Here is a 24,212-nt window from a genome sequence, read left to right as displayed (position 1 = left end):
AAGTGCACATGCAAGACAGTACAAACGGAAGAATCCCACGACTAATAAAGACAATGAAATTAATATTTTAGCAGCTATAGCTGTCAATCCTCACGTGAGTACGAGAAAAATTGCCCGGGAAGCAGGCATAAGTCAAAGTAGCGTAATACGAATTCTGGCCCGACATAAATTTCATCCGTTCCACATATCGCTCCATCAAGAATTGCACGGGAATGATTTTCAAAATAGAATTAACTTTTGTCAATGAGGATTGCTTCAAAATCATTCATTTTTTTCTAATGTCTTGTTTACGGACGAAGCAACATTTACTAATCATGGCTCAATTAATCTACGGAACGCCCATTATTGGTCTGTGGATAATCCGCACTGGCTGCGAGAAATTGATCATCAAAGACAATGGAGCGTAAACGCGTGGTGTGGTATTTTGAACGACAAAGTAATTGGACCATATTTCGTTAACGGAATGATGACGGGACAGAAATACGCTCAATTTTTGCAAGAAGATCTGCCAATTTTGTTAGAAGATGTCCCTTTACAAAATCGCTACGATATGTGGTACCAACATGACGGTTGTACTGCTCATTATGCACGAGTAGCAAGAGAAACGTTGGATTCTCGATATCCAAACCGATGGATTGGACGAGGCGGAACAGTTTCATGGCCAGCACGTTCGCCTGATTTAAATCCACTGGATTTCTTTTTATGGGGTCTGCTAAAAGAGACCGTGTACACGGATGCTCCAACAACAGTTGAAGATATGCGTCAGCGTATCATCACAGCATGTACGAATATCACGTCGGATACACTTATCAGAGTTCAACATTCCTTCAGAACTCGTTTACAACAATGTATCGACGCAGACGGCCATCATTTCGAACATTTATAAAATACAGGTATTCTGCTTCCATATTTTAGTTTTATACGTTTTTTCTGTCCTTGACCTTGAATGACCTTGGACTAATTATAGTCACTGAATTCCTAATGAAAGGGACTATCATTGTAGGTGTTTAAAAAAGGGTGGTTCCATTTAAAAAAGTGAAGGTGACCTTGATATCTCCAAAAAAAAGACATAAAAACAAAATTTGTTTGCATCGTGTCAGCCCCATTGTACCATTCAACTTTGTCCTTACCATATTTTACGTATCTTTAGAAACAACAAAGATATTTGAGGTGCTAACGTTTGGTGACTCACCCTGTATACCCCGTGGCAGTGGTGACAGTTCTGAGATTTTTATCGGCTAGGCATTTGGTATATATATATAGATACAACACAAGGAAACACTCAAAGACGATGTATATCGTGATCAACTGACTACATCAGAGAACATGCAAAAAATAATAGTTAGATCTTGTAAATCAATACCAACAGAAACAATTGAAAGTACAATTGATTGCCTTGTAAAACGTTTAGATGCCTGTGTTACTGCTCAAGGTCATAATTTCGAAGATTTAATTTAATTCAAATAAAATGATTGCACATTTTGAAGTTATCATTGCTTTATCATAAATTTTCTAGTTCAAGGTCAGTTAAAGGTCATAGTGTACTAGATCGTTGAATTCGTCTTGACATCAGCTACAACACTGTGAAGTTAAAAATATATGGTGCTATTTAAAAACCATCGATGACCTTCAAAAAACCTTGAAAACGACTGCTATTGGAACATTTTTTTATATCACCATATTTGCCCTCTTTAACAGTACAACTTTTCTCTTTAACATTTTCTTTTATTTCTAAGCCTAACGGAGCTATTTAGGTGGCCTGTTTCTCGTGAACCACCCGGTAGAGTAAAAACAGTACTAAAGTGTAACTAATTGTAAGGATTAGAATGGATGAGGATCCGTAAGGATCACGAGGATAAATGAAATATTGGTGTATAAATGAGTTATCGTAACACGAGTTCCTTCTTTTTTATGGCTAGGAGACTGACAAATAAACTATCCGTCTGTCTATGAGCCAAATAAATAAAGACAAAAATGAAGGAGGATTTACCTGAGCATATAGGACAACAGTGTCCAGCAGGAGCCTTCAGCTGTTTAGCCTGTGGACAGGTGAGCACAGGACACGGAACCGGATCGCATTGTGCGAGACCTCGGTAGCAATTGCACATGGAACAAGGATCGAGGTTGGAGGTCCATTGGGTGCCCTCTTCGTAGAACCTAGTCTCATGGAAGCACGCTCCAGTTTCGATATCCGACGTGGGTGGATGAAGGTTGTACGCAACAACCGAAGCAACATCATTGTCCGCATAATGTGGAAGACAGCTGAGTGGTGCTCTAGCTTTAAACGGCGCTTTCAGTATTCTATCGGATTGCTTATCGGTTACCTCGAGGAATCCGATACCAGACTCGATTCTGTACAACTCGACAGGCGAGAGTCCTGTAACGGAGCCTTCGAGGACATATCCGGTGAACTCTTCTAGTAATCTCCTGGCAACTGGTGCACCTTGGGCGAGCAGTGGCATGGTCTCCAAATAAAGTTGGAAGGTGCGAGGCTCGTGATTGTCGGACGAAGAGGATGGTTGAGGGAAGCCAGATATCTCTAGCTCGTAGTGTAAAGAGCAGTCCAGGTCGACCGCAGTCCAGATCAAGCCAACTGGACTTGGATGGATAGGCTCCTGAGACAATCTTCTCAACAAGACTGGAGCCGTGGTGTCCCTGGCGTCGGCTACGGGCCTTTGGAGCAACCTGCCACGTAACATGGAGCCCACATGGGACGCAGCAACCACAGACAACTCCCCATTGAACAGGGGCTCTAGCAAGCGTGGCCCGGGCCTATCCAAGGACCCATTGGCTAAACCGTCCACCAAAGAGGGCGTCAGATCCTCCAGCTCCGTGCGTCGTTTGCCTCCCTCGTCCACTAACGTCACCAAAGGACTCTCCTCTTCAAGACCGATCAGCTGAACACCATACCGCAACGATCCAGCTCGATCCAGAAACGCCCACGCGATTCCAGAAGCAGCGGAAGTCGTCTCTGACTGCAGCAACGTCTGGTACATGTCGCAGGTAGCTCTAGGTCCAACCATGCCAGACAGTCTCAGCGCCTGCGGATCCTTCCTGGACATGATGCTGATCGACAGTTTGCCTCGTGTCAGAAGACGCAGATCAGCGCCCGATAAAGCGCTTCGAACTTCCCCGAAGTTCAACTCGTTCGATGGTTTTTTGACTATGATCTCTTCACGAAGGACCACGTAGTCTTTCTCCATGTGCTCCAGCTGGACGATCAGAGGTACCTCCGACACGTCGTTCGGCAGGAAGACTCCATTGAAGACTAGGGATACGTGGATCGATGGCGCCGACGCTGATGATGCCGAGACTATGGCAGTGGCGCCTGCGCCCGACATCAGCGAACGATCAACCCCCATGGTTGGCTCTAGCAGAGACGAGAATTGTTCTGTCGACAGAGCACGGTAGCGAGATAATTGTCCTGTTACCGTAGCTGATGGTTCCCACACGAAGGACACATGAAGACGTTCTTCGCGCAACAACTTCCTATAGTCCCGGGGAACGCGTCTCCAGACGCCGCAAAGTTTGCCTGTTGCGTTCTGGTAAACTCCTCCGATCGGATCGATCGTTTGCTCTTCGAGTATATTACCGGATCCGTCCACGAACTGTATCTTTCGCGGCCTGGGCGTTGTCGTCGACAGGTAGAACGAGTAGTAGAGGTTCTTCCGGTGGAACGTGAACCGGCCGGTGGCTAAATAGTTGTAGGCGCTGTTGTACATGGACGTCGTCGGACTGGGCTCGTCGCGACGCAACGCTTGCGATGTTCGGCCGGTCACCAGGGTCCCAAAGTCTGAAATTAGGAAAATGATTAGGCGAGTCTGTGGAAGTCTGCGAAAGTTGGTCCGGAGGTGGATAATTACGTTTCAGACTTCGTTCTTCTTCCTCGGACGTCATCTGCGCTGGAAGATCATGTACTATATCGGTACCTGAAACCAACGCAATAACAAGTCGCATTAGATTCATGAAAATAGAGAATCTAAAATTTCGAAACTAGATACGAGTCCTCGGCAACCTGATATCGGGCAACTATTATGTTTAGACTGCCGATCTTTTGCATTTATGATAAAAACGAGTAGATCGATCACACAAAACAGCAAAAACATATATGAAGAGCTTAAAAATTCTGTGGCATTGTTTCCAACTGATTAAAATTATTCGGAAAAGAAATAAAGTTCCATACAGATCCCCTGTGACTTACACTTAGTGCAGACAGTTTCTATTTTGCATCAAAATCCGCAGTTTAGTTACGATTAAGGCATCCTAACCTAAAGAGAATATAGTTTTACTAGGAACTTGAAGAACATAAGATACCAATAATAATATAGTATATTACAATATACTATACTATAGTAAAGTATAATATAGTATATTTTGCAGCTCCGTGGCACTTTCATTGAAATGTTGTAATGACCTAAATATTCTTGATTATTTAATGTATGATTAGTTGAAATGAAAAATATTACTTATGTAATTTATTTACTCTATGTGTATTTATGCTCTAACGAATGTTGAAAATGATTTGTATTTAGCATATTTATATTAAAAATATCGGCTAGAAAGAATAAGGCGGTATAAGTCAGAAAATAAAACTTTAGAAATGCTGAAACAGTCTTTGAACTATAGGAATGATTAGGGATGGCGTCCAAAATCCCTAACCGTGATTTATCACAGTGATCGCAGAATCACGATCACGGTCGTGATTGTAACTTCATTCACGCCGTGATCGTGATTTTTTAGTTTTGTTGCGTGATCACACGAACGTAGTTATGATAGCGCTACTGTACCATATGGTCGATTAATGGCGACGGAGAGAAATTTGAATATAAATTGGAATGTTTAGGCCAAACCGTGAATCTCATATTCATATAGTTTATGCGGGCGCGATAGCTTAGAATAGGTAAAGAACTGACGCGAGAGGAAGTTTTCGAAGTGTTTGACCTGATAAAAGTCTATAATTTTTGTCTGTAATATTTTTATTTTAAAACAGAATACCTTTTTTAAAGTTGGACCAAATGATTTGATATTTTGTGACAAGTTAGAAGGATTAGTTTACTAGATGACATGCAAACATATTTTGAAAAAATAAGAGAATAAAGGTCACGTTCAATCACTTCGTCATGTGAGTCTCTCATGAAGATTTAGGAAGACAGACATAGCTAAAGTATTAAGTACTCTTAAAATATTTCACTACTGTTCTGAGATTATTTATATATAAACATTATTCTATTGTGTTGTTTTTATATTACACATTTTTAGTACATTTTACATAGTATACAGTTTTGTTAATTTTTTGTTTTTCCATTATTTATGCTAAGTTTTTATGTATCTATATTCTATCTATAATATTCTATCTATATTAAATATTTTGTAACAGAGTTATACTTATGTTTTGTAGAATTAAGTATAAAGAAGTTTTAAATTAAACTTACGCTTACTATGTAATCATTAATTTATTCATTATTTCTCATTGTCCCTCAATATTCCTTTACTTTATGCGATGTAGCATACATGTAACTGATGTAACTCGCAATTTTGTTTTGATGTCGTTAATATAGAACATAGAGGTTATGTCTCTGTGATTTGCGCAAAGAACAGTTACGCTATCCGCCAATCAGAAGTGATCACAAAAATCGAGAACGAACGTGATCGAGTGATCCAAAAGTAGCAGTTCACGCCATCCCTAGAAATGACAGGCATTGTTCTTGTGTGTATTAAGCACACAAAAATTGTGTTATAGTCCTCGAAGTATGCGTATTTCACGACGAGAAAGTGACTTTAACTTTCTTGTAGGAGATTCATGGAAATGCCGAACGTTTTGCTTCACGAAGGAGGTGCGAACGCTTGGTGGCGGTAGAAAAATAGCAGGATATACGCAAATGCGAAAGCGATGATTTCCAAGATAAGCCCCGAAGAGATCGTGTGGATGGTAACGAAGCGTCGCCACGAAAAAACATCGCTTTATAGCTCGTAAATCGGTTAGGGACAGCACATCACCAGCGATACACTCCCTTCGCTTGGGTGAGAAACTTCTCATTAAAGTTCGTTTCTTGAGCGGTGGTCTTACACACCGAGGCAGGCTTTACGCTAAACGGCCATCGAACCTCCCAGCTAAAATGATCGAACTCGAGACACGCGAAGAGAGGTGGACAAGCATCTTTCTGCATGACTCGGATAATGGGAGCTCTCTCATCCAATCCGAGCGTGCATACAGCGTGTATACGCGTTGATCGCGGAACGTAAAGAGGATCAAATATGGCGGCTTGTCGATTACAAGACGCCGGCACAAGGAATCGAATGTGAAAGAAATATAATCTGCCTGTACAACAGCAAATTTCAGGATAAATTATTTGAAGTATTACCGTGTATGCCATCGTCTGCTATTCTGTTCAAATTGGACTGAGCACTTTCAGAAAAATTATAATGTTGGATGTATTGTAGATTGAAGAGTTTCCTTGTAGAGTAATGTCTCTTCGGGACCGAAATGTCACTTACGTTCTGCACAGATACTATTCCTTGATATCTCTTACCGCTACCGTCAAACGTAGATACCATCGATACTGGCTTATCGATGAGACAGTACTGAACCATTATCAATAATACAGTGGTTACTCTATTATATATGTCCCAAATGCCTAGCCGATAAAAGTCTCAGAAGTATCCCCACGGCGCACAGTGCGGACAAGTCGGCACATCTCACTACATTTTTATTTGACGATGTACGAAAATTTCCTTTGGCAGAACTGCATATTAGCAGGAAATTCATATTATTATTCATTTAAAAATCATTTAACAATTTTTTTTTCATCTTATTAATTTTATTGTTAAATTTAATTTTTTGTGACTAATTACCATTACATATGCATTAGTAACCAAATTTAGATTTTTGTAAAAAAATTTGACCATGGAGGCACTCTCTAAAGTGCCAAAAATCAAAAATATTATATTAACTGTAAATGAGTGTGCAATAACAATTCTGTGTAATGGAAAGTGCTTACCAAGGAATATGCATTCTTTATATATTTAATAAAGTAGATTTATTTTTTGTACAAATTTTCAACGGTGGTTTTATTTATTAATTGCATGTAATAGTTCAAATTAACATAAAACAAAAACGGCAAAACATGTCCTGAGATTTATGCATATTCGGATACATTACTTATTATAGTTTAAGAATTTCATAGTTTTGTCTGCCACTTTCTGCGACTCTCAATTTTATAAACTTTTTAAGAAGTGTCCATACCTTTCCTTTAGGATCTATCGTGGAAAATTTGTTATTTTCTTGTTAAATGTATTAGTTATATTGTTAAATTTCATTTTCTCTGAATAATTAACAATAAGTATACATTTGTAAACAAATTTGGTTGTAAAAAATTTTGCCATTTGTTGGCCACAGTTACAGTGGGGAATTTACTGGAAAAGTTCAATATTCGTGTATATCACGATATGAAATACATTTCTTTTGCAAAACATGCGTATTAGGATGGAAATTGTTAATAATAATCATATAATAATCATTTTTATGCATAATACAATTTTTCAATAATTATATATCAATCATTTTTATGTCTTTTTAATTTGTTTTTAATATATGTTTTATAACTATTGAAAAAGTAATAAGAATGTAAGGATAGATCGAGATGTGCAAGATCACGAGAGTCAATGATTTTGGGTCGCAATCAAAGTACTGAGAATGACTCGGATAGCGAATAGCGTTTTATTAAGTTTATTCATTTTATTCACTAGTATTATAATTTGTTTAAGTTTATTATTGTTAATTTTACATATGGTTCATTTATTATTAATTTTGTTCTAAACTTGTTAGTTTTTAAAAATAAATTTGTTAATTTTTAATAATAAATTTTTTTCTCTAAGTTATTTTTTTTTTTTAATTATTAACTATATTGGTAAATGTAATTGTCTGTAAAAAATTTCCTCTATATATACATTAATAACCAAACTACGAGAAGTGCCGAAAACAGGCCATTTGTCCTCACTGTGCGGCGCGGCGGGGTTTTCTCATTGAAATTATATCAAACGTGACATCATTCGAAGGCCCTGTGCTTGTTTACTTCACGAAACTATAGATCCTCGATTATCTGGACTGATCAGTGGAACATGCTAGTAGCTAAATGAAATATTTTCTGATTGGTACAATGAATCGTGTTGCGCATGGATCGCTTTAGATTTTAAATTGAACTGTTTACGTATTTAGTGTCAATGTTATGTTTTGTTTAATACATCTATTACAAAGGTTATATGTCTCGCATGCACACAATCCTGCACATAATATATATGTGTTGTATAATATACAGTTTCAGTATAATAAAATGGAAATTGCTTATTGTCAGTCAGCAAATCTTCATTGAATAAGGAAGTAATTCACTATATTTTTGGATGAAATGAACCCTAAACAGATAGATAGATAGATAGATAGCGAGAGAGAGAGAGAGAGAGAGAGAGAGAGAGCGAGAGAGAGAGAGAGAGAGAGAGAGAGAGAGAGAGAGAGAGAGAGAGACTATATCAGAGAAGAGAAAGGTAGACGAAGGGTGGGAGCATACTCATTCAGCGATGATGCTGCTGTGTAAAGGCCATAAAGAATGGCAGTGGGGTAGGAAAAGAGACGGCTGGCGCCAACCACCGCTACTTTGAATGTTGCTTTTATGGCGCATACCGCACCGGTCCAGCTGTGCGGACACGTTAATTGGTATACGTGCGGTGCGGGCCAATAACAGAGACTCAGAATACTCGACGATGTCGCTTCACCTCTCTGACCCGTCGTCTCCGCCATTTAACCCTGAATTTGCAGACGCGGAGGCCTCAAAGATCGTCTTACCTTCGCAGTTAAAAGAACCCAACTTCTCTCCCTTTCTTGTACTTTGAAAAATCCCCAATAGCAAAATATTCGAACGACGCATTTCGTTAACGTTCCTCAGAAACGGTTGCGCAAGAGATTCTTGTTTGCCTTACACTTTAATTAAATAGCAATCTATTGTATCACTCATTTGAATTATTTTCTACAATTTCATGTTCTAAAAATACACATTGTAGTGAAATACAATTGAAGTTAAGCTAAATATTTGATGATTAAAAAGACACTACTGTAGCGAGTTTTCATCGAAGCATTGCACGAGTCATAAATGTAAACGTGAGAAATAAATTTTGTTTTGTTAAATGTTATGGTTCATTGTGTTATTGAGTGATCCAAATACTGAATTATAAAGGAAACGATTGTATTCGGTACTAACCTAATTATTGGGGAGCAAAGCTGCTATTGTTGTGACTCTTCTCAGACAATTACAAGAAAGAAGATCAGCTTGATAATTAAAAAAGATTAAATCCTAAAGTATTTGGACACGTAGTTTTCTTCCTGTTATGACATACTATCAGAGTATACATTTATACAATTTCTTTTCGGCACCTGTACAATAGATGATAATACATTACAGTGTTTACTCGAAATATGTCCAAAACACGGGTCTAGCCAGGGACACATATCGGCCAGGAGATATGCTTCTTGTGGGGATAGTTATGGGATTTTTATCGGCTAGGCATTTGGGAAATATATAGAGTAAACACTGTATTCTAAACGTTGAAGCGTGAACTTCTTTCGAAATACTCTCTTCCAATATGGCGGACACCAATCTCTAAAACAACAAAATCAACCGATTTCGTTCTTCGATGCGAATGACTGCAATTATTTTTCGAATTGTCGAAGTTAAGTAGAATTAATCACAACAACGCTGTGCTATTTTATTTTGAAAGCTGTCGAACAAGCGATATCACAATGTTCTGTTTCGAGCAGCCGCATTTCGTTAGCCTTCGCCCTTTGTGCACGGGGACAGATTCATTTCTCATGTTAAGCCGAAGAATGCGATGAACTTTTCTGCTGGACATGTTACGAAACATCCTGTGCACAAAGAAAAGGATTCTAATCTCGACATTCTAATTGAGATGGGGGGGGGGGGCTGATGTAACTATCGAGAAGATGGACATTCTATTCTAATTCTGGGATTATAAATGATTCCTCGATATGATTTATGAATAATTCGGTTTCTAATAGAATCTCAGATGGATTCTAGGACAGATGATACACGAATGACGAATATATAAAGACGGTCTAGCTACGGCTTATGATCTATCGATTGAAATTATCGGGGATTTCGTGTGTACGCAGCATCCGCAAAGCCACATGGCCGCCGCGGAGCCTCGTTTCTTTATCTCCCACGCAATTCGGATGGAGCAAGATGCCGAAAATGCTGCACTTTTCGACCAATTACGTCATCTTCGGCACGTACAAGCGGTCATCTATACTCTTGATCATCGACGTTGGTTGGGATAGGATCGATGGTGCTCCTTGTACTATTAGTTGAAAATAGAAATGCATCGAAAGCATTCGGATACAATCGATTAAAACGTATTGAAACGTCTCGTTAAAAAGGAGTTCATTAAAATTACTATAACAATAAGCAAAACAATAGAGTTCTTCTACAGACTGCAACAGTTTTCGTTACGTTTTTATTCTATATAATCACTTAACTCTTGTGTTGAATAGTCGGCTACCTGGCTATTTTTCGGTGTCAACGACCATATCTCACTGAAAAAACCGATTCTTGGCTATTTTTCGGTGCATTCCTATTTTCTTGGATACCCAGATAGCACACGACCTCTTAAAGACGTCCATGTTACGTCCATTGTAGGTCTAAACGTCTTACGAACCGAACTGGACGTCGTTAAGACGTCTTAAAGACGTCTCCTGCTAGACGTCGTTGGAATGTCTGAAATAAGATGTCTCCAACTGGAGGTCGTTTGAACGTCTGAAATAAGACGTCTCCAACTGAACGTAGTTTGAACGTCTGAAATAAGACGTCTTCAAGAGGTCTTCAAGACGTCTGTTTCGAGACTGAATGACTTGAATTTTTTGGAGATGTTATGATAGGGGCTATTTTACTGTACAATGACTAAAATACTGTTTCTTAATTTTGCTATTACTTGGAATGACAAAAAAATGAATTTCAAAATTTCATGTATTACAAACACATGGATTAGGTAAAAAGTACACAATACAATTGCATATACACACTACTGTATACAGTGTAGTATATATATGTTTAATTATAACAATATGACGATAAATATAAGTATTGCAACTGAACTAATTTGCAAATGAGTTCTACACGTTCAGTAATACTTTATTGGTCTAACTTTAAACTCGTTTTTTTTTCGAAATTTGTTTTATCCCTCCCAGTCCCTTTTCGCATGACCATTCACATATGCATATTTGATTTAATCTTAATTAACATTTATGGACTTTTAAGACTTATTATAGACGTCTGTTTCGAGATATCTTTGTGTTATCTGGATAATTTTATATTCTTTTATAAGACATAATATTTTGGATGTTGGTATGACGGTTGATAAAGGCTCGTACAGACCTGAACATTTCGACGAACATTGCGCCAGACGTTCATTTTGGCGAACCGAACGGCGCGATCTTGCGTTTCGGTGGCTGTTCGGCGCAATGTTCGTCGAAATGTTCAGGTCTGTACGAGCCTTAAGGACAACATATCTTTGTATAATATCAGGTACCGGTACAAATTTATGCAAACCCCATTATTTAAATACGAATTCATGAAACCAAGAATTAGGTAGACTCGTACCACCTCAATAAAGAATATTATCCAGTATTAATGAATGTTTATTTTCTCGAACTTTATTGACGAAATAATATCTAAGATTTTTTAATTGAATTTACATGTTGCGAATAGAAACGAAAAAGCTTCTGTTCTATCTTATTCTCGTTTACACGCGAAACAAAAGAAATAGAAGGATACAACTGGTTGAAGATTTTATAATAAAAAACAATTTTTTGGCCGAAACATCTACCGACCCGTTTCGGATATATATATATTTTTTGTCAATAAGAACGAGCCTTTTGCGTTCCTCGAATAACAGCGCATGCAAATATCCAACGTCTCCGAGATTTTCTGGAAAGGTTAGGGTGTAGATTCGTGATTTTACGAGAAGTAAACGCGACTAGAAAGAGCTGGTGCGACGGCCGCTTAATGACATTCACGGTGGAACCGACACTTTACACGGTACGTTTCACCGAAGGACGGTCGTTATTCAGGATTAAAAAGATGTTCGCGAAAACCGCGCCAAAATCTTCGTGCACGCCTAACAAGCTACTCTACACTCCTCTCTACGAGACACCTTTCCTTCTGCAGGCTCCAATTATTTTATTTGTGATTTATTTATAGCGTAAATTATCTCCATTATTGCCCGCGTACAAGGGCGGTTTGCTAGACGTTAAATTGCTTGGCTGCGATAACGGTTAGAAGCTAGAAATAAATACAGAAGCCATAAAAATGTTGAAAATATAAATTTTGAACTTTGATTTTTTCGACACTAAATCTATTGCCTTACAAAAACAATATATTGCTTTATATTGCCTTGTAAAACAATAAGATTTACATTACAAGAACTACATTTACTCTGCAATTTGGTGCAATTTTGATTAAAATACATGCAGAAATAGAAAAATCTATTCAATGATTTCCTTCGTCTTTACAATTCCAACACTTGTAAAACAAGAAGGCTGAAACCTAAATTGTTTTCGTTATGTCAATTTATTAAGTACACCTATGTAAAACAATCATAATGTATACGAACACTTAATTGTCCAATGTATGTACATACATAAATTCATAAAAGAAACTACTTAAACAATTATAATGAAGAAAACTGTTTTCAATATGGTCGCTTCAATCTTCCAAACAGCTCGTCACGAGCTGTAGCACTATGTTGCCTGTCTGATGTTGAATATGCTGGTGAGTAACGTTTCATTTTTTAAACGATCATTCGTGCAGAATGTATTCGTCACCTTGTGAATTCCTTTTATCATTTTCTCTCCTAATTCTACAATGGCCTGTAAATAATGACCACTGGGGCCTTACTTCCGGGAAGCATTATAAACTACGAATTTCGAACTCCCAGTGGTCGCGTAGAGTTTGCAACATGTATAAGAAAACTAATTTCGCGCGGACTCGCATTCCCACGGGCGCGGGCGGGAAATTAACGGCGATTCAAGCGACAACTCGTGTCCCGTTGGTACTAGACTAACCATGAATGATCGCAATCAAGCAGACAGCGTCGACGAAAAGGCCTCGGCAGCCTCTTTAAGCGACGATACAGCATAATTCCCGGGGACGCGGACGCGGTGTGTTAACCCTTTCACAGTTTAGCTCGAGCGAGAAAACGTGGCTGATCAGCGCGAAAAAGCTCCTTGTCATTCGACATCTATATGGACGCAATAAAGAGAATTCATGTTTATTTCTTCTCCTCGAAAATAAACCCCCAAACATGTGTGCGATCAATTGCTTCTTAATTACTCAGTCGATTCTTCGGAGCAAAGAAGGGATTCGCATTTCTTAAAGATCTAAAAGTCTTTAATTTTCGAAAAGTAATCCCTGCCACTGTTCGTGCTATCTCATATTTCCATATACCATAATTTATGAAAATAATATGACGTCCCAGATAGCACACGACATCTGACAGATGTCCATTTCACGTCCATTTTAGGTCCGAACGTCTCACGACCCGAACTGGACGGCTTTAAGGCGTCTTAAAGACGTCTCCTACTAGACGTCGTTTGAACGTCTGAAAGACGTCTGTTTCGAGACTGAATCACTTGAATTTTTTGGAGATGTTATGATAGGGCCTATTTGAAAATACATTTCAAAAAAATCCAACGAAATAACTTTCAAAATTTGTCGAGCGTGGAAATTCATGAAAAATCGAAAAGTTAGGGTCGAAAATTGCAAAAATTGCAAAGTTAGAGACGAAAATTGCAAAAATCGCAAATGTAGATTCGAAAATGAATGAAAAATCGCAAAGTTAGGGTCGAAGATTGGAAAATTCGCAAATTAGGTTTGGAAATTACAGAAAAATCGCAACGTTAGGTTCGGATTTTATAGAAAAATCGCAAAGTCAGGATCGAAAATTGCACAAAATTTCGAGGTTAGGTGTGTGTTAGGGTCGGAATTCGACTGGTTAGGCTCGCATCTAATTAACGAAGACGTCTTCAAGACGTACAGTTTTGTAACACAAGATATTACAGAGACGTTCGGAAGACGTTCGTAGGACACTGAAGACGTCTTTAAAACGTCTGAATGTTCATAAACGGACGTCTTAAAGACGTCTTTGTGCTATCTGGGACGTCATATTCTATAATTTATATGTTTATCTATATGTACCGGTAATTTATCGGTTTTCTTATTTTATTGCAAAACCATTTTCTACGCTTACGCTTTTCTACACTATACGCATGATATTGATATTGCTGTAATACCGAAACTATGATATAGGGATTTCGTAGGGATTGTGTTAGTTTTGCTGACGCAATACCGGTATCAAAATCATACTGGTTTGAAAAATCCCTGCTTCTACATTGTATATCGCGAGGTAATACTGTATTTAGTATAATCTGTATTCGATGGGAAGAGGCGATCCAACGGATACGACTATATCGTGGTATTCGTGGTCTTCGATGTGGACGCCTGTCTTGCGGGACGAGGAGTGGCGGGAAATTCAAACGAGTCCCGCCATTAAGCGCCGATTGGACGGCCCTGTTCCACCATGTCCGACGCGAATGTCGTTTTCGACATTCAAGACGATGAGAATCAATGTGACAGGCCAATCGACAGGTTCGCGGGTCGTAGTTTCTTTTCGCGGGACATAAAAGAGAGACGCGAATCGGTGAAATGGCGTCTTCACCTTCTATCAGCGGGGGGCAACCAGCTTGCCGAACGACAACTTACTCGATGATCGTGACCGCTATGCGAAATTCTTTCTCATCACGATATCGTCGCCACGTTACAAAGTTACGAAGGATCATTTATTTCACGCGCTTCGTCGCGTCGTCCGATTTTGCGTTTAATAAAGAAATAACATTCCTCTTGCACAAACGCAATGTCGTCATTCTCAATTTTCGTTTTACTTGATCTCTGCGAAATCGTTCCTTGAAATGTTCGCTGCGTGTAGTAGAAACACCTTGTACGATAAGTAATGTTAACGTTCGTGCGTCGTTAGTTTCAATTGGACTCAATAGCATCTCCTTGTATATGGGAACACATGAGTTTAATACCATCAATTTATGAGCGATAAAATTGCAGATTCATCGTTCCTTGAATGTCAACTGTCAGTCAATTTTATTTGTAAAATGTTAACCCTTCGCACTCCGATCACGCCGATGCTGCGGAGACATTCATAATCTGTTGCTCGGTAATAGAAATAGCAATACCGTTTTTATTAACATTAGAACGAAAACAACCTGTATAAAGAATCTATATCAATTTTTAAAATGTTCTCAAGAGCTTCGCTATAAAAGTTAAAATTAAAACCAAAAGTTAAAATCAGAATAGGTTTATTGGAAATTCACAGTATTTCGGAGACGTAATCAAATTATTAAATTGAGGAGTGCCAAGGATTAATGTATATTCTCTGAGCAATTGATTTTTCTCAGTATGACGTTGCCTGATGCATGGAGTTCATGAACTTCGATACAATATGAACTTCGTTACAGTATAAAATGGAAAAGAATAAAATCTTAGGATTACATTTCATGGTCAACTAAGTGAGAACAATACACAAAGATATGATAATAATATTGATAATTTTTTCAGTTAATCGAAACATTAGTGAAAATGGTAAATACGGGATCAATGAATTCGCCAAGCACAGACCGGCAATGAAATGCTTATACAGTAATGTGTCAGCAAAACTGAGTCCACACTATTCGAAGCAACATAACTTTTTTTAAATTAGATCAAATGACTTGAATGTTATTGAGAAGTTAGAAGGATTAGTTTTATTAGACGAGGTGTACAAAATTTTTGAAAAAAATTTGAATTGGTTGGAATCGCAAAAGAAATAGTAAAAGTTGGTTTTTTCAGCTTTTTTATCTGAACCTGTATGGAAAATTTAAAGAATGTGTTTGACTCGCTCGAATAAATTATATCCATGCTGAAAATTTCACCGATATTGGTTAATTCGTTTACGAGTTATAGACGATTAAAAGTGCGATTTTTAGTCGAAAATCGTGAAAAATGGCAATTTTCCCACTGTCGCATATTATTATGCGTCACGCTTTTCGCAGCGAAGAATTTCTACCATTGCTCCAATCAATTCGCGTGCTTATTCTTTGGCAATATTGCAACTAGCTAAAAACGAAGGATTCGGTGCCATTTCGTCATAAACTTGAGTTTTCTTCTATCGATCTTAAAGTGATCATTTGCCTGTGGGTCTTCTTAAAAAGAAAGATTGTCTGGCTTAATAGCAAACCACAGGAGCCAAATACGAATTTCTTTAATAACTTTATAAACTGACACTAATGGACAGGAAATCTCTTAATTTCTTGTAATCTTTACCGTTTTAAATTTTACCTACTGATTTCATAAGCTCTGTAGTTTAGTATTCGTTACATTGCGGATTTTTATGCGAAATAAAAATGTTCCAAATCGATTGCGAGAAACAGAGATTAAATAAAAACGTAGGTTCTTTTTTAATAATTCCGACAAGCCGAAAATGTCGTAGTAGTGCTCTGTAAAATTCTACTAATTACTCCACAGTTTTGTATTTTACCGATTCACTTTTGCCTGCAGTCTAGCGATCATCAAGCTTGCAAATAAAGAAACTGGTCAAACTTGACGATTATGACGATCGTGACGATTATGTTTAATATTCTTTCTCCATTTATTTTATTCAATCAGTGTTGTTTCGGATGAATAAAAATACACAAACGGAACTACTCGACAAAGCAAAAATATTTTTCATTATACAGCACATTAGAACTTCTTTTTTCATACGGTACAACGGAATTCTCATTCCTTTGAGTTCTTATAATTGGAAAAGTTATTTTAAAATGGCATTTGTCGAACATAGACCATCACACCGGTACCGATATTGCGCGAGCTCTCGCTACCAACACGTTCCAATTCGAGAAGAAACATTGGTCACAGAATCCCGGCCGTTCGGCAGTAAAAAAAGACTTACGAACGTTTTGTTATAAAATAAATCGCGATCGTTCTAGCCGCGGCATGGCAGAATGATGCAAAAGTTGCCACGAGAAGCGAAGGCTGGATAGATTTTATGTCCCGCGAATAAGTAACGGGTATGTATATGTAACTCGTTCCTATCGAAGCTGGCTAACGTACACGCGTTACATATTAAACGCGTCCATTCTGCGGGATTTTTGTAACGTCGTCGACGCGGTCTCGATCGGAATCCGGTACAGTCACAGGGATTTTTAATTGGTTTTGAGCACCGCCATCGATTACCCACGGTGATACGACTACGAATTCCGGAAGACGTTGATCCGATCTCTTTTCAGGTGTTTTCAACCCCTGCGATCTATAGCAACGAGCAGATTGCGGATCTTTCTACATATAGAAAAACATTTTTTTGTGCACGAGTTTGTGAAAATTGCAATTCAAATAATATTTCTATACTCGACAGACCTTTTTCATAACTATATGTACAATTAACAATGCTTGTTGACTGTTTACAGCTCTAATTGTCAATTTTTTAAAATACACTTTAAAGCGTACTTCTTGTAGACACATTAATTTCTGTGTTATTCCGAATTTAACAACTATTTGTGTAGTTTAATTTCCAAAAATTGAGTACATAATTGACTATTTTGATACTCTGGGTCCAAATAGACTCAGGCACCGCCGTTGAAGGGTTAAGAATTACATTAGGTTCTAAATCTGTAAAAAGTAATTTATAATACAAAATATATGATCTTTTATTGTGATTTTGCTGTAATTACCGCTAAGGAGAAGTATGCAGTTTTTGGTGTAAAAAATAGAATTTTTTAAATTTGTTGATGCAGTAATGGATAATATTCGGAGTCAGACTCTATAATTAAACCATTTTTTCAACTGCTATAAGTGGGCGAAAAGTGCTCATAAAGTTAAGACCGGCGACGTAAGAATTCATCGAGGTCAGATTTCATATTCTTTTTTCTCAGTAATCATTCGATCGATTGAGTTGAAATTTTGTAAGCTTCTACTACTAAGAGCAACACGTAGTTCAGACTTTTCTGAAGTTCGGCCTGTAGTCTAACTGGTAGCATCATCTAGCTTGAAGGAAAGAGCATAAAATAGTACACATATTGATAAAGTTGTATCATTTTTTCCATTTGATATTTCAAGATTCTCTTCAACTAAAATGCACATCTAGTATAAAGTTGGCTTATTCTCCAAGTACAGTGTTTACTCGATATATGTCCAAAACACGGGTTTTGCCAGGGACATATATCGATCAGGAGATACTATTCTAAAGGACAGCGAAGCTCTAGAGTGAGGATAGTTCTGGGACTTTTATCCTTCTTAAATGTCCATTCCCCGTAAGTGTCTTTCATTACCCACTTCTCCCCTATTAACACATTGTTTATTGAATGCAGTGCAATGCAGTCGTGCTTACCTGTTTTTACCGGAATCATAAAGGATTAAACTATTATTATTACTTATATCCATAAATGAAAAAAATGAAAGAAACCAATTGGCATCTCCAGTCAATGACGTTGGAAAAATGAAATTATGCCAACTGACGTCTTCAGTTAACAATGCGTTATGAAGATAATTGGTTTTCTTATTTTCATCCCATAGATAACCAATCGTGTAGCGTCGCACAGTGGTCCGAATGGTGGATCTATAGTAGCTGACCAAAAGTCAATTTGAAAAATTTTGCATAAATACTTGCGAAAAACAATACCCTGATATATTTTAAATTATTTATGCATCCATTAAATGTCATATTCCCCGAAGGTGAGAAATAATTAAGATACAGGCTGAATTCTTAAAAATGTCATAAGTACTAATTATTATGTTTTAAACAAACCGCGTATATTTTTATTCATTACGGCAGTGTTTCTGGTAAGTATGGTCTATATTCTGAAAGGTGAATACGTTTTGGCACACGCTTTCATATGGTATAAAAAAATACATAGCATTCCATTTACAAAATTGAAGACTACCTTCATTTCTAAAAAAAAATAATGCAGATAAAAAAAATTACACACATTACATTACTTGCAAAAAAGCAGTATAAGTTTCTCCTCTTTCATTTTTTTCTAATGTTTACTATTTGCAAGAAGAACGCTGGCTAGTGTTACCGTGAACATCCTGTATATGTATTATGTAGTATAATTCATTCTATATTGTTATATATAATGTAATACAATCTATTAAATATAAATATAATATATTCATTCTTAATACCTCATTACTGAATAGTGCTATCATTACTATATTTTATTGAAAAAAATAATCAATACGAAGGTATTTTTAGTTTTGGCGATCTAAATCGATCGCTTGGATTACTGTGCGTCGCGTGCGATAAGAGATGACAGAAGAACGCGCACAATATCGACGTCGTGTCGCGTTGCGTCGCGTCGGTCAGGTCTCGATCGTAGAGGAACGGATCGCAAAAGATCTCCTCCCACGCTTCCCCGCGACCTTCTAACCCTCCCTCTCCGTCCGTGTTTCTCCTCGTCTATTCTCATTCCCGGGGCGAACGCGCGCGCGAGCGCGTTATGCCCGATCATTACGTATGCTAATATTTACATTTAGATTGCACGGCTTAATCGAAGTGACGCCATGCGATAATATAGCCGGCGCCATGGCGCTAAACCGTGGCGCCCGACCTCTCGTCTCTCTCTTTATACTCCCTATCTCTGTTTCTGCCTCGACTCCCGACTCTCGACCGACAACCTTTTCCACTCCTCTTCTCGTTTCTTCATCTTCCCCCCTTTACCAGCTGGGTCCCCTCTTCATTTTCCCATGCCATCGTGCCCGCGCCCCCTCCTCACACCCTCTTACTCAAGCGCCGACGTTCCTTTATCATTCCACGTTCTTTTTTTCCGCGCTTCCTTTTTTTTCGCGCCGAAACCCCGCCAGCTAATTCGGCCTCTCTCTCTCACGGGTCGTTATACCGACGCTTATCTGAGGCCGCGCCGCGACGCCGTCGGGCCGGCGCGGCGTTGTCCCACGGCAACGGCGAGGAACGGGGAGTGGCTCTCGAAATCGGTCCACCGATCTCCTCCAGAGATCGCTGAAATGCTATACTACTCCGCAAAACTGAAGGAACACTGAATTATTGGGAACACTGAGTTATTATTAGACCGCGGATTTGATGAAAACAGAAAAAGGGCTAAATGAATTTAAGAATATCAACGTATTATTTCACAATTCTTTTTTTTGGTTCCTGTTTCTTATAACCGATGTAGACAATTTTTCTTGTCTCGTTATTATCATTATCTGACAGAAATGTATTCGATTGCAAATACAAATATGCCGGCAATTATGAAAGAGGTTCCATTCTGACAAGGAGACTCCAAACCCTTGTCGTCACGGATTTAGTTCAGATTTTGCAGAGTTATAGATATTTAGTTCTCCTGATTACGAAAATACCCCATTATAGGGACAGACACTCAATAGTTTTCGAGATATTTGTAATTAAAGTTTCGATATAACCGTAAAATGCCAATTTAGTTCACAAAGTTACCAAGGTGCGGCGTAGCGGCAGCGAGCTGAACTTTGTACGTCGTAAGCCTAGGTTCGAGTTCCTTCGTTGGCAACTTACTTCTTTTTAATATTTCACACGTAAAAATCTATTTTGGATGCTCAATAAATTTTAAATAATATATTTTTACTGACTAAAGGACTGATTGAAAATGATACTTACTATTTTACAGAAGAAATACTTGATCTATCACTACATACACAAAAGATAATAATTATAAATTATAGATAAGAATAAAAAACAAAAAATAATATTAAAATAATACATAATACATAATAATACATAAAACGGTTAATGTGGATTGCCATCACGGTTCCTGGAGTTTGTATAATATTAATCGTACCGGAAGGCGATGGAAGTACAATATAAAAAATATACGTTACGTAGAATAAATATAGAAATCAAATAAAGTACTTACAATTTTTGTTATGTGCAACATTGAAGCGTGATCGCAAGCCACATCAACCGTTTTGGTTACTATTTATTGTTTCTTATGTATTATTTTAATATTATTTTTTATTTTTTATTCTTATCTATAATTTATAATTATTATCTTTTGTGTATGTAGTGGATAAATCTAGTGGATCTATAGGGGATTTCTTCTGTAAAATAATAAGTATCATTTTCAATCAGGCCTTTAGTCAGCAAAAATATATTATTTAAAATTTATTGAGCATACAAAATGGATTTTAATGTGCATTTTCGATTTTTATAGGTATTTTCGTAATCAGGAGAACTAAATCTATAACTCTGCAAAATCTGAACTAAATCCGTGACGATAAGGGTTTGCAGTCTCCTTGCGAGTGAATGGACCCACTACTGTATATAGAATGCTATCAGACCTATGCAGTACAGGAATAAAACTATTTTCAAGATAAAAATGTCTTCTTTTCTCATCAATGTAATGATCCTTAGATCTTGGTGTCCAGATTTAACTGATTTAACTTTAGCATTGGAGGAACTTTAAGATTAGAATGATTCAACTCTATTCATGTTCTTTTTGTATAATTTCATATTTTATTTTTCTGTCTTACAGTGCAGTTCATGCATCAAAATTGTATATCCCTACCTCTCGGGCCAAGTTTAGCTAGCTATATTTACAAATATGTAATGTGAAAATGTATATTACTGTAAGATGGACATGGACTAGGATTGAATGAATGTAAGATTGACATGGACGATAGCCTAATATAGTAAATAATACTAATAGTAATTAGCGTATTTTACAGACATACAGGTTGTTTCCGAAATAATGGAAGAAGTTTGAAGACCCGCTGGGTTCGCGTGCTCTAGTATCTGCGGAAAGTAGAATCGGTGGATCATGAACAGACGCATCAGCCAATTCTTATCTCTACAACATATGTACTACAGTGTTTACTCTATACAGGGTGTTTCATAAATGGTGGGCAAAACTTTAGGAATAGATTCCTAATGCTTAGAGTAGAAAAAAGGTATATCAACATAGCTCCGGAAAAGATTAATTTCTGAGTTATTGATGTTTTCGTGCCAGAGTCAGTTTAAAGGCATCAACAATGTTTTTGAGTAATCACCGGTCTATGTTTACGTTATCGAAATGTACTATTCTTATTTACAATTTATATTTTATTAATGAGATGATGAACTGGGGCTCGTACCGAGACAAGAGGTGGTCATGTGGAACATTTCCTCTAAGACGATGTGACAAGACTTGTGACACAGAAACTTTAATAACTTAGAAACTAATCATTTCCGGACCTATGTTAATATAACTTTTGTATCTTCTCTAAACATTAGGAATCTATTACTAAAGTTTTGCCCACCATTTACGAAACACCCTGTATATGTCCCAAATGCTTAGCCGATAAAAGTCCCAGAATTATCCCCACTGCAGCGGGGTATGTATACCCCGTGAGGGGCCATGAACTGTCCTTTTCTACGTTCAGCGTGGATCAAAGAATAACATCTCCTGGCCGATATATGTCCCTGGTTAGACCCGTGTTTTCGACATATATCACACTGTACACAACACTGTACACAACGCTGAATTTTCAAATTCGATTTTGTCGCAAACGAGGCGTTAAACCCAAAATTGTTATTACTTGTTTTTGCATGTTGAATCACCAGTTGGCAGGTTGTACGAGTAAAAAATTACGTGAGCGTAGGACGGTAATTTCGAATGAATAGATTAGGCAAATGCCCCACTGTGTGACGCAGCTTCTGTTAACGACAATTCGAATATTGACCTTTGACACCGTGATTTCGCGAGCTCCAAAGAGAGCTTGTTTCGAGATCTGGTCGTTTATCGAGGCCAGTTGGGAATCGTTCGACCGAACGCGTCAATGATTCGGCCGGCATAGAATTAAGGTAATGATCGCATGGAATTCTTGACTGTCACGATATCGTCATCGCATTACGAACTTACGAAGATCGTATACAGTTAGGTCTAAAAGTTAACTGACACGGGCTACTTCTGAATCATGCGACAACCACAAGAACGGTGGCTGTCGCTGTGACCCTCTTGAGGATTCATACATATTATTACAAATATACAATATAGAATAAACGTCATAGAAATACTAAGCATAAAATGTTTATGCTAGTGCTGTCCGTGAGCGGTGTGTTCCAGAGCTGGTGTAATTACTTGACTGTGGATTTTATGCACTTATGGCAAAATAGAATAGGTCAAATACAAGACTGAAAAGACAGAAGAATCTAAGGATATACATATCTATATTATTTTCGACTTTTTAGGATGATTTGAAGATAAAATACATTTCCATTCAACTTCAGTTTCTTACAATTGATTTGGACAATTTTTATTTTATATAAAGATCTGCAGTCTTGTAATCACTATATCAATCTAGATCTTTATGAAAATTCTAAATTTTCTGCATCGATTGCAAGAAACGAGAGCTATATGGAAAATTCTCTCTTTCTACGTTAATGCATCTATAACAAGACGCAGCAGCTAAATATAAATGTAAGCAGGAGCTAATAATTTTAATGTAGTGAAAATAATGTATTAATATACTCTTAAAGTCTATTTATCTTTTCAGCGTTTTAAATTGCATTTACTCAGTTTTGTCAAAAATGCATGAAACCCAGAGTCTGATTATTATACAATTATTGAAATTATAAAGAGCTTTTCATGGGAAATGATTGAATGTGTATTTCGTAACTTTCTTATGGAAATACTTGTCAGTCACATTTAGTGCTCAGTAAGTTTAGCACCTATTAATCTTTTGCTATTTTAAATCGCACCTACTTCTTTTACCATAAGTGCAGAAAATCTGCAGTCTAGTAATCATACAAAAACCGTTGTTTTGTTGTTGTTCCGTCGAAAAGTGATCCGTGCGAGTTAGGCCTTAGGATACGTTTATGTTGGAGCTGCGATAAACGATCAGATCGATGATGAGAGCGAAGCGTAGAAATATATTCTATTGTTTTTAAGAAGCAGCGATCAAAGCAATGCTTACTAGATGATCATCTATAGAAGCGTCGAGAAACAAACATTACTTTATCTTCGGCGCTGTTCTTAACTTTGATACATTCGATATTAATGTATGTATACAGGGTGTCCCAAAAGTGTTGTACTTCCTTGAAAGGGATAGTTCCTGAGATCGTTTGAAGCAGCTTTTTCCTTTGCA

At 37.5% G+C, this 24,212-nt stretch overlaps 1 protein-coding gene across 1 annotated transcript in view; it reads right to left on the bottom strand.

The window, feature by feature from the left end:
* Sog (chordin short gastrulation) overlaps nucleotides 1–24,212 on the bottom strand; it is a 248,134-nt gene that overhangs the window by 26,039 nt on the left and 197,883 nt on the right. Inside the window, exons 4-5 of the mRNA XM_076791136.1 lie at nucleotides 3,864–3,929; nucleotides 1,991–3,793 (exon numbers count right to left, since the gene is read on the bottom strand). Of these exons, the coding sequence (XP_076647251.1) occupies nucleotides 1,991–3,793; nucleotides 3,864–3,929 (1,869 nt within the window). The remainder of the gene's footprint in view (nucleotides 1–1,990; nucleotides 3,794–3,863; nucleotides 3,930–24,212) is intronic.

Source organism: Halictus rubicundus, chromosome 7, assembly GCF_050948215.1.
Source record: "Halictus rubicundus isolate RS-2024b chromosome 7, iyHalRubi1_principal, whole genome shotgun sequence".
NCBI lineage: Eukaryota > Metazoa > Arthropoda > Insecta > Hymenoptera > Halictidae > Halictus > Halictus rubicundus.
The sequence above is the reverse complement of the archived record's forward strand: the minus strand, read 5'-3'. Positions and strand labels throughout refer to the sequence as shown.